We start from the raw sequence: 14,533 nt of genomic DNA on the forward strand, positions 1-14,533 counted from the left end.
GTTTCTTTGGTGTTACAGCTATTGAATATATCTTCCTAGTATTTTTCTTTTTAATTTGTTTTAGGAGCTAAAGGAGTGCTCAGGTCATGTGTTTGTGGACTCTGTGCCTGAATTCTGTTTACCAGAGGTAAGATTAAAGTGAATCTTATTGCAGAAACAAAGCAAAGCATACTCTATTAATCTCTCAAGATGAAGTCTTGTATAATCTCAAAATGAAGTCAAGAAATAATTTTAAGGAGCTTAACTTCCACTTTTCAAATTTAAATTAATCTGTTATTCCAGCCACATTGTTGTGCAGCTAAAATATGACTATTTAGGTGCACTGTTTATTGTCTATAAATCATTTAATTCACTCTCTTCCTATTTTTAGTTCTTTCTGTAATCCCTACTAATACTTCTTCTAGGGTCTGATTTTGAGCAAGTAAAGAAATAACTCAATACTTTGAGTTTTGTAATTATAATGCCTTTGTGCTTAGAATAGCCATACTTTTTCTAGTCTTCCTTACATTGGGTAATTGCGAATTACCATTATTCTGCCAATGTGAGTAAACTGTAAAAATTCACGCTGATTTGAAATATCATATTGAATATTGCTTGAAATTCATGGGTTCTGAGCTGTGTCATTGAGTATCTGTTGCTTATGTATTATCACAGTGAGACTTGTTAGGATTTGGGGCCAGTTTCACTGAGATCACTTTCTGTTAGTTACAAAGGCAGCTAATCTAATCTGTCAAGGATAATCCTCAGAGCAGTCTAGCTGGGGTTTTCAATAGACATATGAAGTATAGGAAAGCCGGTGGTACCTAAGGTTCCTATGGAAATCAGCGCTCAGTGAATTACAGTGCCTGTAGAAAATACTTTCACAACTCAGAGCCAAAAATGAAAGAAAACTTGGAGTGTAGTTTCTGCCATCATTGTCATCTCTTCCTCTTTTTTTTTTTCCCCCTTCACCTGCTGCCTCCCAGGTACACTAGCAGGAAGCTGGAAGCTAACTGTGGAGTAACCAAGTCTCTGATTAGGCACTTTGATATGGAATATGGACATCCTAAGTGGCAGTTTATTTTTTTAAAGGTTTATTTATTTATTTGAAATTCAGAGTTACACAGAAAGAAGAGAGGCAGAGAGAGAGAGAGAGAGAGAGAGAGGTCTTCCTTCCGTTGGTTTACTCCCCAGTTGGCCGCAACCGCCGGAGCTGCGCCGATCCGAAGCCAGGAGCCAGGAGCTTCTTCTGGGTCTCCCACACGGGTGCAGGGGCCCAAGGACTTGGGCTATCTTCCACTACTTTCCCAGGCCATAGCAGAGAGCTGGATGGAAAGTGGAGTTCCGGGTCTCATGCCGGCGCTTCAGGCCAGGGCTTTAACCCCGTTGCGCCACAGCACTGGCCCCTCTTCCCCCTTGTCTTTGCATTTCTACACTTTGTTTGATATCCTGTAGATAAACTTCTATCGCTCTGCTTTAAATATGTTTATGTGCCCTTTGAGAGGGTTCCAGAGTAAAAGAGAGGAAAAAAAAAAAAAAAACAGAGAAGGATATGGTAATTGAGTTGCAGAAAAGGAAGAGTTTGAGATATAGTGGTCAAAATAAAGGTGAAGGAGAATTACCACGAATCCTGAGCTCTCTCCCATTGCTTTTTCTTTTTTTTTTTTTTTAAAGATTTTATTTTATTTATTTGGCAGGCAGAGTTACAGAGAGAGGTAGAGACAGAGAGAGAGGTCTTCCATCCACTGGTTCACTCCCCAGATGGCCGCAATGGCTGGAGCTGCACCAATCCAAAGCCAGGAACCAGGAGCTTCTTCCAGGTCTCCCACGTGGGTGCAGGGGCCTAAGGACTTGGGCCATCTTCTACTGCCTTCCCAGGCCATAGCAGAGAGCCGGATCCGAAGAGGAGCAGCTGGGACTAGAACCGGCACCCATATGGGATGCCGGTGCTTCAGGCCAGGGCGTCAACCTGCTGTGCTACAGCGCCTGCCCCTCTCCCATTGCTTTTATAATCTTTTTGTAATCCTCGTTCATCTCTTTGGAATTTGTAGAACAGTTCCTCATCTGATCAGATTTAAAGATTCCTGATCCCAGGTGCTACATTTATTTTCAGTTTACCATATATGGTGCTGACTGCTGCAACCTTCAGTTTATGGACAGCCATGTAGAATTTAAGAATTGATGGCTGATGACTTTCTGACTTGCTCCGTAGTACTCTACTAAATTAGCATTTCACAGTTCACCTACACTAAAGGATTATTGATGTATTTAGGGTTCTGGAGTCATGCAAGAGTTTTCTAGCAAGATTTTATGGCATATATTAATAATAGTCCCTGTTTTAAAACAGAACCAGGCTATTTTATGGTCAGAAAGTAGGGTAGTAGTATAAGCAGAGAGGCATTCACTGCAGCCTAGTCTTTGCTGACTTGCACGTAAGCCAGGCAGGCCTAATACCAGTCCTCATGAAATTTGTGATCTACTACAACTGTCTTTTGTTTTCCTGAAGTTACGCCATAGACTGTTTATGTGGTACAGCACAGTATAGTAAACAGACAATAAATTATGGTCATTTTGACTCAACTCAAAGTCTGTAGCAAGTCTTTACACAAAGTTTTCAAGTTAAAATAATCTTTATTGGATTCCATTGAGTGAAAATGTGTAAGTCAATCTATAAATATGAATATATAAATGTGGTTTGGATGTTAGCTTTATTTCTCAGGAAAACCATGTATGTAAGCATTGTTTATACATACACACAAATGTTTTTTCTTCCAACTCCTCTGTTCAAACTTCTCATAAGTCTAGACTCTGCAGCTTGATTTTTTTTAATTTAAGAGGTAGAGTTACAGACAGTGAGAGGTAGAGACAGAGAGAAAGGTCTTCCGTCCGCTGGTTCACTCCCCAAATGTCCACAATAGCCGGAGCTGCGTGGATCCAAAGCCAGGAGCCAGGAGCTTCTTCTGGGTCTCCCATGCAGGTACAGGGGCCCAAGGACTTGGGCCATCTTCTACTGCCCTCCCAGGCCATAGCAGAGAGCTGAATGGGAAGCAGAGCAGCTGGGACTAGAACTGGCACCCATATAGCACTGCAGGTGGAGAATTAACCTATTGCACCACAGTGCCAGCCCCTGCAGCCTGATTTTTAAAGAAAGATTTTAAATTGTATCACCCAGTGTCTATACACATGAGGCAAAGTGATGTTTTGAGCTTTGTTGTTGTTTCAACTGTCATTTCCTCCCCCCCCCCCCAACTGGATCTGTCCCTCTATTACTCTTACTTTCCTTATTTGTTTAAAAATGTTTCTGGAGAGTAGGACAAGCAGATTGTTACATGGTCCTTTATTACAAGGATATTATCTTGTGAGCACGGTGCATGCTATGGAGTTAAGGGTGGTAGAAGCTGGCTCTTAACTGTCATTAGGCATGTTATTCACATAGATGCCATTGCCCTAGCAGTGAGGAGTTTATGACCTCTACTCACATGCTGTTCTTGAGAGCTGATGCTGCCTTGGCAGCTTTATTATTTCATGAGTAAAGTTATTCAACCAGAAAATACCCACAGCCAAGATGGCATTTGCTTATGTCACAGACATCTTTGTTACTTCCTCTCTGTGGGGGACATGTTAGCTCAACCACCCATCGTAGCCAAAACACTTCTTTGACTTAGCCTATACTTCTCCTTAGCACACTGCACAGCTTCCCAGGGTCAACTCCTCCATGAGAGAGTTCAGTGAATTGATAGGATGTCTCCGAACCAGTGTCACACTCCACAGGACGTCCTGCTTATAAAGCTGTGTTCCTTTGACATTGCAGACCCAGGCCTGTCCTGTACACATACTGTTTACCTCAGATGGGAGAGATGGAGAACAAAAGGTTCCCCAGAGGGCCTGTTATACAGAGTGCTAACCCTCATAAGAGGAACAGTCAAAGAATTATGGGAGGTCGGGCAAGGCTGGAGTGGGTTCCTTAATCTGAGTAAATCAGGAAGAAGAGAGTTGAGCCTTAACAGATAGGACAAATTTATGGGAAAAAATTCCCTTGTACTACACTTTCATAAAATTTACTAAACTTGGATAGGTATTTCCCTCACCAGCTAATCTGTTTTTTTCCATTTCACTTGGCCTTAACATTGACTGAAAGGGAAGATTTGAGATTAAAATTAGATGAGAGTATAATTTCTTTATATGACTCTGCCACTGCTGTTGTGTGTATGTGTGTTTTGGTATTTTTGTTTGTTTGTTTTGGCTTGTTTTGGTTTGTTTTCTATCCAGCAGTGATGGTCAAAAGCTGGCTCAAAGAATGAAAACCAGCGCCTGTGTGTTTGACTTTTGAGGAGCTGGCTTCTGCATGCTGTCGGCCCTGTTTTCAGTTCCTCGGAAACAGTGGTACATTGCTTCTCTAGGCCTCCAGAGCTTGCAGTCTGCTCACTCTGCTTCAGGTTATCTGGTCTCATACACCAGGCGGCAGCCACTACGGTGTCCTGTTGTCATTTGCCCCTACATGTCTAACTCGGAAGAACTGTTTCAGTAAAACACAGAGCAGTGCTGGTAGACTAGCTGCCTTTGTGTTAGCTATCCAGTCCTGATACTTAAGGTTAGTATTAAAAAACATCTAAAAACTAGAGGACGGAAAGGTTGCAGCAACAGCATCATTATTCTGTTGTACAAAAACTACTTCTCTGCATTCTGACACCATCATTTTTCAGTCGCATCATGTTGATCTATGTGCCCTGAACAGATTCGTATCATTCTTTTCAGACTGAGCTAATAGACCTGTCTACGGTAGATGTGATTCTCATCTCTAACTATCACTGCATGATGGCGCTGCCCTACATCACTGAGCACACTGGATTCACAGGCACAGTGTACGCCACAGAGCCCACTGTTCAGATTGGCCGGTAAGAGTGCTTATCCCACTGGGATGTGGCTGCAGAGCTCCTCCTTCAGTGGTGACTGTGGAGTAGAATATTATTTCATTAGTCATTGTTCTTTATTTCTGAGCTACTAACCTGAAGAATAGGCAGGAGTACAGAAGTATTCATGTAGATAAAGGAATAGTCATTGAAAACGCCAAGAGGTTGATGCTGCTAGTAGTCTTACTGTGTGTGTTTTTTTTCCCCCATAAACTGAAAGGTATTCTCAGAGACAGCTCCCCTGTGTGGGTGATACTATTTAGGGGAGGTAATATTTAGGAAGGTGCCACAAAGACACAGGCAAAGAACTTCAGAGGAAAACAACAAAGCATATTGAAATAAAAAGGAATATTACTTTGCTTTCAAAACTTCCCCCTTTTTATGGTTCACTGCAGACTCTAAATAGAAACAGCTTGAAAAGAAACAAGATCTATGATTAATTAGATGATTACGTTGTCCTGCTATTTTTTAAAATAATGATTCTGCATTGGGAAAGGGAGAGAGATTTTCTGTGCTTTTATTTATTTTTTCCATTTGTTTTTCTTTTTTTTTTAAGGTTTATTTTGCTCAATCTGCCTGATCTTTTTTTTTTTTTTTTTTTTTTTTTAAGATTTTATTTATTTACTTGAGAGGTAGAGTTACAGACAGAGAAGGGAGAGACAGAGAGAAAAAAGGTCTTCCTTTCCTGCTGGTTCACTGCCCAAATGGCTGCAATGGCCAGAGCTGAGCCAATCTGAAGCCAGGATCCAGGAGCTTCTTCTGGGTCTCCCATGCCAGTGCAAAGGCCCAAGGACTTGGGCCATCTTCTACTGCTTTCTCAGGCCGTTTCAGAGAGCTGGATTGGAAGAAGAGCAGCCGGGTCATGAACTGATGCCCATATGGGATGCCAGCGCCACAGGCAAAGGCTTAGCCTACTGTGCCACTGCGCTGGCCCCAGTTATTTTTTCCACATGAAAGAAATTTAACAGACTTAAAAATTGTACATATTTATGGGATGTTTTGTGAAATGTATATGTTGTGTATTGTCTAATCAAGGTAAATATATTTTAATTCTTCAAAGCATTTAATATTTCTTTGTAGTAAAAATATCCAAAAATCCTATCTTCCAGTATTTTTATAGAGAAGTATACAGTAAATTCGCATCTCTGTGCACCCTACTGTACAATAGAACCCCCAAACATCTTACTTCTATCTCACTATAACCTGGTGTTTCCACATTTTAAAAAAATTTACTTTAAAGGCAGAGAGAGACAAAATCAGATATCTAATCCACTGTTTCATTCTCCAAATGCCCACAACAGCCAGGGCTGGGCCAAGTCAAAGCCAAGAGCTCATAACTCAATCCCAGTCTACCTTATGGGTAGCAGGAACCCAAGTACTCAAACTATCACTTACAGCCTCCCAAAGTGTACATTATCAGGAAGTTGGAATTAGAAGCAGCCAGGACTCAAACCCAGGCACTCTGACATGGGATGTGGGCATCCCAAACAGTGTCTTTTTTTTTTTTTTTTTTTTTTTTGACAGGCAGAATTAGTGAGAGAGAGAGAGAGAGAGAAAGGTCTTCCTTTCGTTGGTTCACCCCCCAAATGGCTGCTACGGCCGGTGCGCTGCGCTGATCCGAAGCCAGGAGCCAGGTGCTTCCTCCTGGTCTCCCATGCAGATGCAGGGCCCAAGCACTTAGGCCATCCTCCCCTGCCTTCCCAGGCCACAGCAGAGAGCTGTACTGGAATAGGAGCAACCAGGATAAATCCGGCGCCCCAACCAGTACTAGAACGCGGGGTACCGGCGCCACAGGCGGAGGATTAGCCAAGTGAGCCACAGCACGGCCCCAAACAGTGTCTTAAGTGCTGTGCTGAACATTCAACTTGGCGTTGATATTGACAGTGAAACTCAGCATGCTAAATTTAAAACTATGTAGTCCAGGGGCGGCGCTGTGGCGTAGCAGGTAAAGCTGCTGCCTGAAGTGCTGGCATCCCATATGGGCGCCGGGTTGAGTTCCGGCTGCTCCACTTCTGATCCAGCTCTCTGCTATGGCCTGGGAAAGCAGTAGATGGCCAAAGTCATTGGGCCCCTGCACCCATATGAGAAACCTGGAAGAAGCCCCTGGCTCCTGGCTTCAGATCAGCATAGCTCCAGCCGTTGCAGCCATCTGGGGAGTGAACCAGCAGATAGAAGACTCTCTTTCTCTCTCCCTCTCTCTCTCATGTTTGTTCTGCCTCTGCCTCTCTGTAACTCCTTCAAATAAATAAATAAATTTTTAAAAAGAAAAAACTACATAGTCTTCCTTTGATTCTGAGAAGGCTCTGCCATCCCTTTCTTTGCACCCTACCAAGCCTTCATGATCTATGTCAGAGGTGGGGAATCTTTTTTCTGCCAAAGGCCATTTGGATGTTTTTAATGTCATTCATAGGCCATGCAAAATTATCAAATTAAAAATTAGCCAACTATAAATACTAAATTTTGAGTCCTGCCTGTGGTTGCCTTGACAGGGTCAGACCATGGACCAGACATTCACCACCCCTGTTATAAGTGGTTACTGTAAATAACCATAACCTCAGTTATGTGAAGAAAATTACCCCAGATAACAATTTTCTTAATTCAGTGTTTTGAAATACATTAAGTGTGATTGGAATTGAATCTATTAGGACTTGGAGCCGGCACCATGGCTCACTTGGTTAATCTTCCGCCTGTGATGCTGGCATCCCATGTGAGTGCTGGATTCTAGTCCCGGTTGCTCCTCTTCCACTCCAGCTCTCTGCTGTGGCCTGGGAAGGCAGTGGAGGATGGCCCAAGTGCTTGGGCCCTGCACCCACATGGGAGACTAGGAGGAGGCACCTGGCTCCTTGCTTCGGATTGGCATAGTTCCGGCCGTAGCAGCCATTTGGGGGGTGAACCAACAGAAGGAAGACCTTTCTCTCTGTCTCTCTCTCTCTCACTGGCTAACTCTACCTGTCAAAATAAATAAATAAATAAAAGTATTAGGACTCAAAACATGGGATCTAGCAGTTGATTTCAGCTGTTAGGTTTGATGCTGGTATCCTACAGATATCCAACAAGATGGCATTACTAGAAGTGAAACAGTATTTTCTTGTTTTTGTGTCAAACCATGTTGTAATGTATACAGAAAACCACAAGGAATCTGAGGAAGAGCCATTATAAGGAAATTTTAAAAAGCAATCAGTTTCAGTGAGATAAAAAGCTGAAAATATTATAATGTAATCTAAAAAATGGAAGCTTAAGATGGGATGCACAAGACTAGTTGTAGCTAGAATGGGATGCTATAACTAATACTGGAAGATAGAAGGATGAGATGGTATTTGTATTACATATATAAATAGATGTAGAATTAAGTTTTCAGCTTTCAAATGCTTGCCATTAGCTATATGATCATATTTTCCCTCCCTTACCATCCACAGTCTTGCTTTCTTTGTTTTCAGTTACCTGTGGTCAATTATAGTCCAAAAATATTAAGTAGAAAATTATAAAAATAAATTGTACACTATTCTGAGTAGCATGATGCAATCTCATGCCATCTGACCCGAGACATTAATCATCCCTTTGTCCAGCATATCCATGCTGTATGCACTACCTGCTCTTGAGTCACAATGTAGCTTTCTCAGTTACCAGCTCCACTGTATCCGTACCACAGCACTTGTGCTCAAGTAACCCTTACTTTACTTAAGAATGGCTCCAAAATATGAGAGTAGTGATGCTTGTGATTCAGATATGCCAAAAGAGAAGCTGCAAAATGCTTCCTTTAACAGAAAAGGTGGAAGTTCTCAACTTAAAGAAAGAAAACTCTGTGCTGAGGTTGCTAAAGTCCGTGATAAGAACAGATTTATCTGTGAAATTGTGAAGAAGGAAAAAGAAATTTATGCTAGTTTTACTGTCACACCTCAAACTGTAAAAGTTACAGCCATAGTGTGTGATAAGTGTTTAGTTAAGATGGAAATGGTATTAAATGATGAGTTCAGTAGTACCCACAGTTTTTCTAGCATCCCCTGGGGTTTCAGAACATATGCCTCTCAGATAAAGAGGACTATTATATATTGATTTGGAGGAGATTTAAATCAATATGAATCATCTACATTACATTAAGAAAGGGCATTCAAGATGTTGAAGATCAATTTCTAGCTTTTTGGTCAACCTCTAGCCATCAAGAGAGCAAGTGTTCCCTTGACGCAACTGAGTGTGGCATTTCTTAGATGCCCTGGACCATGGTATTCCATCTCATGGTCTCAGAGAGATCTATCCTTTTTTTTTTTTTTTTTTTTGACAGGCAGAGTTAGTGAGTGAGAGAGAGAGAGAGAAAGGTCTTCGTTTTTCCATTAATTCACCCCCCAAGTGGCTGCTACGGCCGGCGCGCTGCGCCGACCCGAAGCCAAGAGCCAGGTGCTTCCTCCTGGTCTCCCATGCAGGTGCAGGGCCCAAGCACTTGGGCCATCCAGACAGAATCCGGTACCCCGACCGGGACTAGAACCTGGTGTGCCGGCGGCACAGGTGAAGAATTAGCCTAGTGAGCTGCGGCGCAGCCAAGAGATCTATCCTTTAGCAGAGCCTTTAGTTAAAGCTTTAGGATTAGTCATTGGAGTGTTCTTCCATATAGAATTTTGCTAATTTCTAAAACACACATCAAGAAAACTTCTTTTGTCAGTTTAGTATGTCTGTTTAGTAGTGTCACTTAAAAAACAACAGTCCTACTCCTGTCACCACCACAATCAGATACTTCAGTCATTTAACTCATGTTAGTTTAAATAACACAACTTAAAGACAGAGATATTTGAGAGTTAAAAATATGATTAATTCAGTGTTTGAGATAAGAAGCACAAACTTAATGTCAAGAGAATCCAAACTGATTTTGAGGGTGAATTAAATCCCTTCAGTTCAGAATTTTTAAGGTGAAAATTCATTGAGAAGGCTATTTTTAAGTTCACGTAAAGTATTGCTCACGTTTGTGTGTATCAGAGAGGAAGATGGCGAGCGATGGGGTGGAAGCAGGCAATTTCATTTCTCCTGTACAGTGTTTGAGCATGCTGTTTTTCTGATTGTGTGTGTGTGTGTATTTATCACTTTCTTTTGAATGCAGACTTCTCATGGAAGAGCTGGTGAATTTCATTGAAAGAGTGCCAAAGGCTCAGTCTGCCTCCTTGTGGAAGAATAAGGATATACAGCGGTGAGAAACAGCCCCCTCTGCCCCAGTGTTAACTGTAGTGCCACATGCTTTGCAAAACATTCTCATTAAACTTCCTACTTTATGCTTAAACATTGATTTTGTTAGAATTAAAGATTTTGTCACCAGTGTGATAGAAAAGGATTATGTTTGATTGAGCCAACAGGGTGCTGTGCTAGATATCAGAGTTTAAGGACAATTTGCTCTACCTTTGAGATACTTGAGGTTTTCTGGAAAGTCAAGACAATTCAACAGGTCAGCTGTAGTCTTGCCTTCCTTACAAGAAGTGTTTGATTATATTGCTGTAGGCACTCACAAAAGAAAGAACTTTTCTGGCTAAAGAAGTTGAGGAAGATATTCTTGGGTCTGGAGAGAGAAAATGGCTTTTCTTGATTTAAAAAAAAGAAGAGGGATCCAGACACAGTGTCATGAGACAAAATGTATTCAAGGAACAGTGAAAACTTCAAAGTAGATTATGATGGGTGGAGTAGAGAAGTAAAAGATAAAAATAGACAGCCAAGTGCATTGTTGTGCAAAGTGAACCATGGGGAGTATTTAAGGAACCCAGAGACCATGACAAAGGCCTGAGCCAAGGCAGTAGTAGTGGCCATGAAAAGGAAAATTCTAGTTTCAAAAAGAAGGACTTGTCATTGGTCTCAGATGCTGCAAAATTATCAAGCAAAATGGAGATGAAGCCCTTGGCTATAGAAATTGGGAAGTCATTGACAACCCCAGAGGGGTTACTTGCAGTGGAGTGCTAGGACTGGAAACCCCTGCCCCCCACTTTTTGAGGTGAAGCAATTAGAAATATAAGGGAAGCAAGGCTGTCTTTCTTAAATTAGCAACCAGATACCAGTCTTAACGTACTTTCTTTAACCCTATCAACTGCTACCTTCACCACCCTCCCTGTACCACAGCAGAGCCTGCCTTCTGTTCCTAGCATTGAGAATCTGCAGTGAAAACCAGTCTTTTGACTTTTTAGGTAGTTAATGTTTCACACTCCTGCCTGAGTCCACTTTTCTCCAGTTATCTTACCACTGATTTCTCTTTCCCTGTAGGTCAGTGATAGGTTAACCATTTGCTTATCTCAAGTTTACAATGTCTTAGATTTTGTGAAGTCTTCTTTCTCCAAGAACATTATATGTATATAGAAAGATATCCTTTGTTTTTGTATTGTGATTGTTTCAGAGTGAGTCTTCTCTATACATTCCCTTTTTATGTATGTTATTTCTCTTATTTAACTTCTGTAGCATTTGATGTATGCAAGATGCTATTCTAAATGTGTTGTTTATTTCCTCTCTTAATAACTCCAAGAGGTGAGCAGTGGTGTTGTTACCATTTTACTGGAGATAAATCTGGCATAGTGAGGTTAAGTAACTTACCCAAGGTCATCCCCCTAGTGGCACAATCTGGATTCTAACCCCTTTGTCAGGTAATCTGGCTGCTCCTAACCCTTCTGCTGGGCTACCTTGTTTTGTACACACCTGTTTCTGCTCTTGTGTGTGAACCCTTTCTCCTGTAAGGGGGAGAGGAAGTATGTTTAGCTATGTGCATTTTCTCCTCCATTTTGTGGACCTTTTGTATGCTGGTTTCGTTGTTTGGAGATCTGATGTATGTGCACCTTCATACTAAGAAGCATTTCCTGGGTGTACACATGTCAATTTTCCATGCTTCTGTGGTTGTCTTCTTTGATCTGACTACTCCCCTAAAGTTGTTCTAGGTCCCCTCCCCTCCTCATGTTGCATTCTCATCCTCCATTCCTTTTTCTCTTGCCCCTTGCTACCACTTTCCCTCTTTTCTTGCACTCTGTCATGTGCCCACTGGACCTGTAGGACCCCATTTCCCACATCTCTCTCCTTAGAAACCTCAGGACTTTATTTTCTTTCCCCATAGAATACACGTATGCTTTGGCTTCCCTTACTTCCTCCTTTTAAATTGATACCCGTTATAGCATTCTGCCGCAGATAATTTTGGCACACTGGAAATGTCAATATTTCCTTACTTCCCAAACCCTGGGCCAAGTCTTAGGAAGTCTCAAGTCCTTATTTTGTCTTTTCTACTGTGACCTTGGTCAGAATCTTTGGCAGTTTTCCTTTGCCTCCCATTCTCTGTAAAATACAACAAAATAGCTGGCTCACAAAGAAATCCCATTGTTTATTAGGGAGAATGTGAATGGAACTCGGAAGGAGAAGGCTAGGAAGTAGGCCTGGATGTTACCTCAGAAGATGTTTAAATCTCCTTTCTGAAAGAAGGTGATAGTTGAAATGAAGCCTTGCATTTTCCATTTTGCCACCTAGCAGACAACAATCAGAAAATGAAAGCTAATTGCTACAAGAACAAAGAGAAGAGAATGCATGCACTATTAGAAAAGACTGTCTTTCATTCTGACCCTGTTCAAATATCATGTTTTGACTTTTAAGCATGAGATGTCAATAGGAGACTTTTTAAAACTTATTTATTATTATTTATTTGAAAGGCAAAAAAGAAAGTCCAGTGGTTCAGTTCCCAGATACCCACAATAACCAAGGCCAGGCCAGGTCAAAGCCAGGAACTGGGAATTCAGTCCCAAACTCCCACAGGGGTGGTAGGTAGTCAGCTACTCGAACCAAGGCACTCTGATGTGGGATGCAGGCTTCCCAATACTGCACCAAACACTGCTTCAAGCCATAGTTATTGCAGAGAAAGGGGAGAGTCCAAACTGGAAATAACATGCTGAGACATTAGACACACCAAAAAAGCTGTGTCCTCTTTTTCTCCTGGATAAACTGTTTATTCTGTAATTGATCTTAGACAAGAGTTCTCTGGAAACATCCATGTAGCATTTAACCGTGGGCCAGAATACCAAAGTGCTTCATTTGACAAGGTTTGTGCTGAAGGATTTACATCACCTTTAGATTTGTGTCTGTCATGAGCCAGTTGATACCTAGTATCTGAAAGCACTGCAACATACTACATTGATTTTTTTAGTAGAAAACTTTTATTTAATAAATATAAATTTCTAAAGTACAACTTTTGAATTATAGCGGTTCTTCCCCCCATAACCACCCTCCCACCCGCAAACCATCCCATCACCTACTCTCTCTCCCATCCCATTCTTCATTAAGATTCATTTTTAATTATCTTTGTATACAGAAGATCAGTTTGATACTAAGTAAAGATTTCAACAGTTTGCACCCACACAGACACACAAAGTATAAAATATTATTTGAAGACTAGTTTTATCGTTAATTCACATAGTACAACACATGAAGGACAGAGATCCTACATAGGGAGCAAGTGCACAGTGACTCCTGTTGTTGATTTAACAATTGACACTCTTATTTATGATGTCAGTAATCACCTGAGGCTCTTGTCATGAACTGCCAAGGCTATGAAAGCCTCTTGAGTTCACAAACTTTAGACAGGGCCATAATCAAAGTGGAAGTTCTCTCCTCCCTTTAGAGAAAGGTAGCTCCTTCTTTGAAGGCCTGTTCTTTCCACTGGGATCTCCCTCACAGAGATCTTTCATTTAGGTCATTTTTTCCCACAGTGTCTTGGCTTTCCATTCCTGAGAAACTCTCCTGGGCTTTTTAGCCAGATCTGAATGCCTTAAGGGCTGATTCTGAGGCCAGAATGCTGCTTAGGGGATTTGTCATTCTGAGTCAGCTGTTTATCCCACTTCCCATGTTGGATTGTTCTCTCCTTTTTAATTCTATCAATTATTATTAGCAGACACTGGTCTTATTTATGTGATCCCTTTGACACTTAATCCTATCTTTATGATTAGCTATGAACTTAAACTGATCATTTTAACTAGTAAAATAGCATTGGTACCTGCCAACTTAATGCAATTTGGAGTCCCATGGCACGTTTCTAGCTTTACCCTTAGGGGTAAGTCCAAGGGAGTGTGTGCTGAACATCTCCTGCTCTTATTCCCACTCTTATTTTTTTTTAATTGTATTTATTTATTTATTTATTTGACAGAGTTAGTGAGAGAGAGAGAAAGGTCTTCCTTCCATTGGTTCACCCCCCTCCCCCCCAAATGGCTGCTATGGCCAGAGCTACACCAGTCCAAAGCCAGGAGCCAGGTGCCTCCTCCTGGTCTCCCATGCGGGTACAGGGGCACAAGCACTTGGGCCATCCTCCACTGCCCTCCTGGGCCACAGCAGAAAGCTGGAGTGGAAGAGGAGCAACCAGGACTAGAACCTGGAGCCAATATGGGATGCCGGCACCACAGGCGGAAGATTAACCAAGTGAGCCACAGCCCCTCCCACTCTTTTCAGTTGGATTTAAACACCTAAGAATAATTCTGTGTTAATTAAAGAGTTCAACCAATGGTGTTAAGCAGAAAAATAAAATACTAAAAAGAATTAAATAGTAAGCTGTTCCTTGACAATCTTGACAAGGGCTGAGCAAATCATTGCTTCTCATAGTGTCAGTTTCACTTCTGCAGGTTTCCTTTTAGGTGCTCAGTTGTCACAGATCAGGGAGAAGA

General features: G+C 41.6%; 1 protein-coding gene across 3 annotated transcripts in view; it reads left to right on the plus strand.

The window, feature by feature from the left end:
• Positions 1–14,533, plus strand: part of INTS9 (integrator complex subunit 9) — a 148,002-nt gene that overhangs the window by 60,543 nt on the left and 72,926 nt on the right. The window contains exons 4-6 of one of the 3 annotated variants that reach the window (XM_008249049.4): positions 65–127; positions 4,735–4,874; positions 9,976–10,062. In XM_008249049.4, coding sequence (XP_008247271.1) covers positions 65–127; positions 4,735–4,874; positions 9,976–10,062 — 290 coding nt within the window. The remainder of the gene's footprint in view (positions 1–64; positions 128–4,734; positions 4,875–9,975; positions 10,063–14,533) is intronic. The other 2 variants (XM_070068217.1, XM_051842540.2) reach the window with 2 other exon arrangements.

This window comes from Oryctolagus cuniculus, chromosome 2, assembly GCF_964237555.1.
Source record: "Oryctolagus cuniculus chromosome 2, mOryCun1.1, whole genome shotgun sequence".
Classification (NCBI taxonomy): Eukaryota; Metazoa; Chordata; class Mammalia; order Lagomorpha; family Leporidae; genus Oryctolagus; species Oryctolagus cuniculus.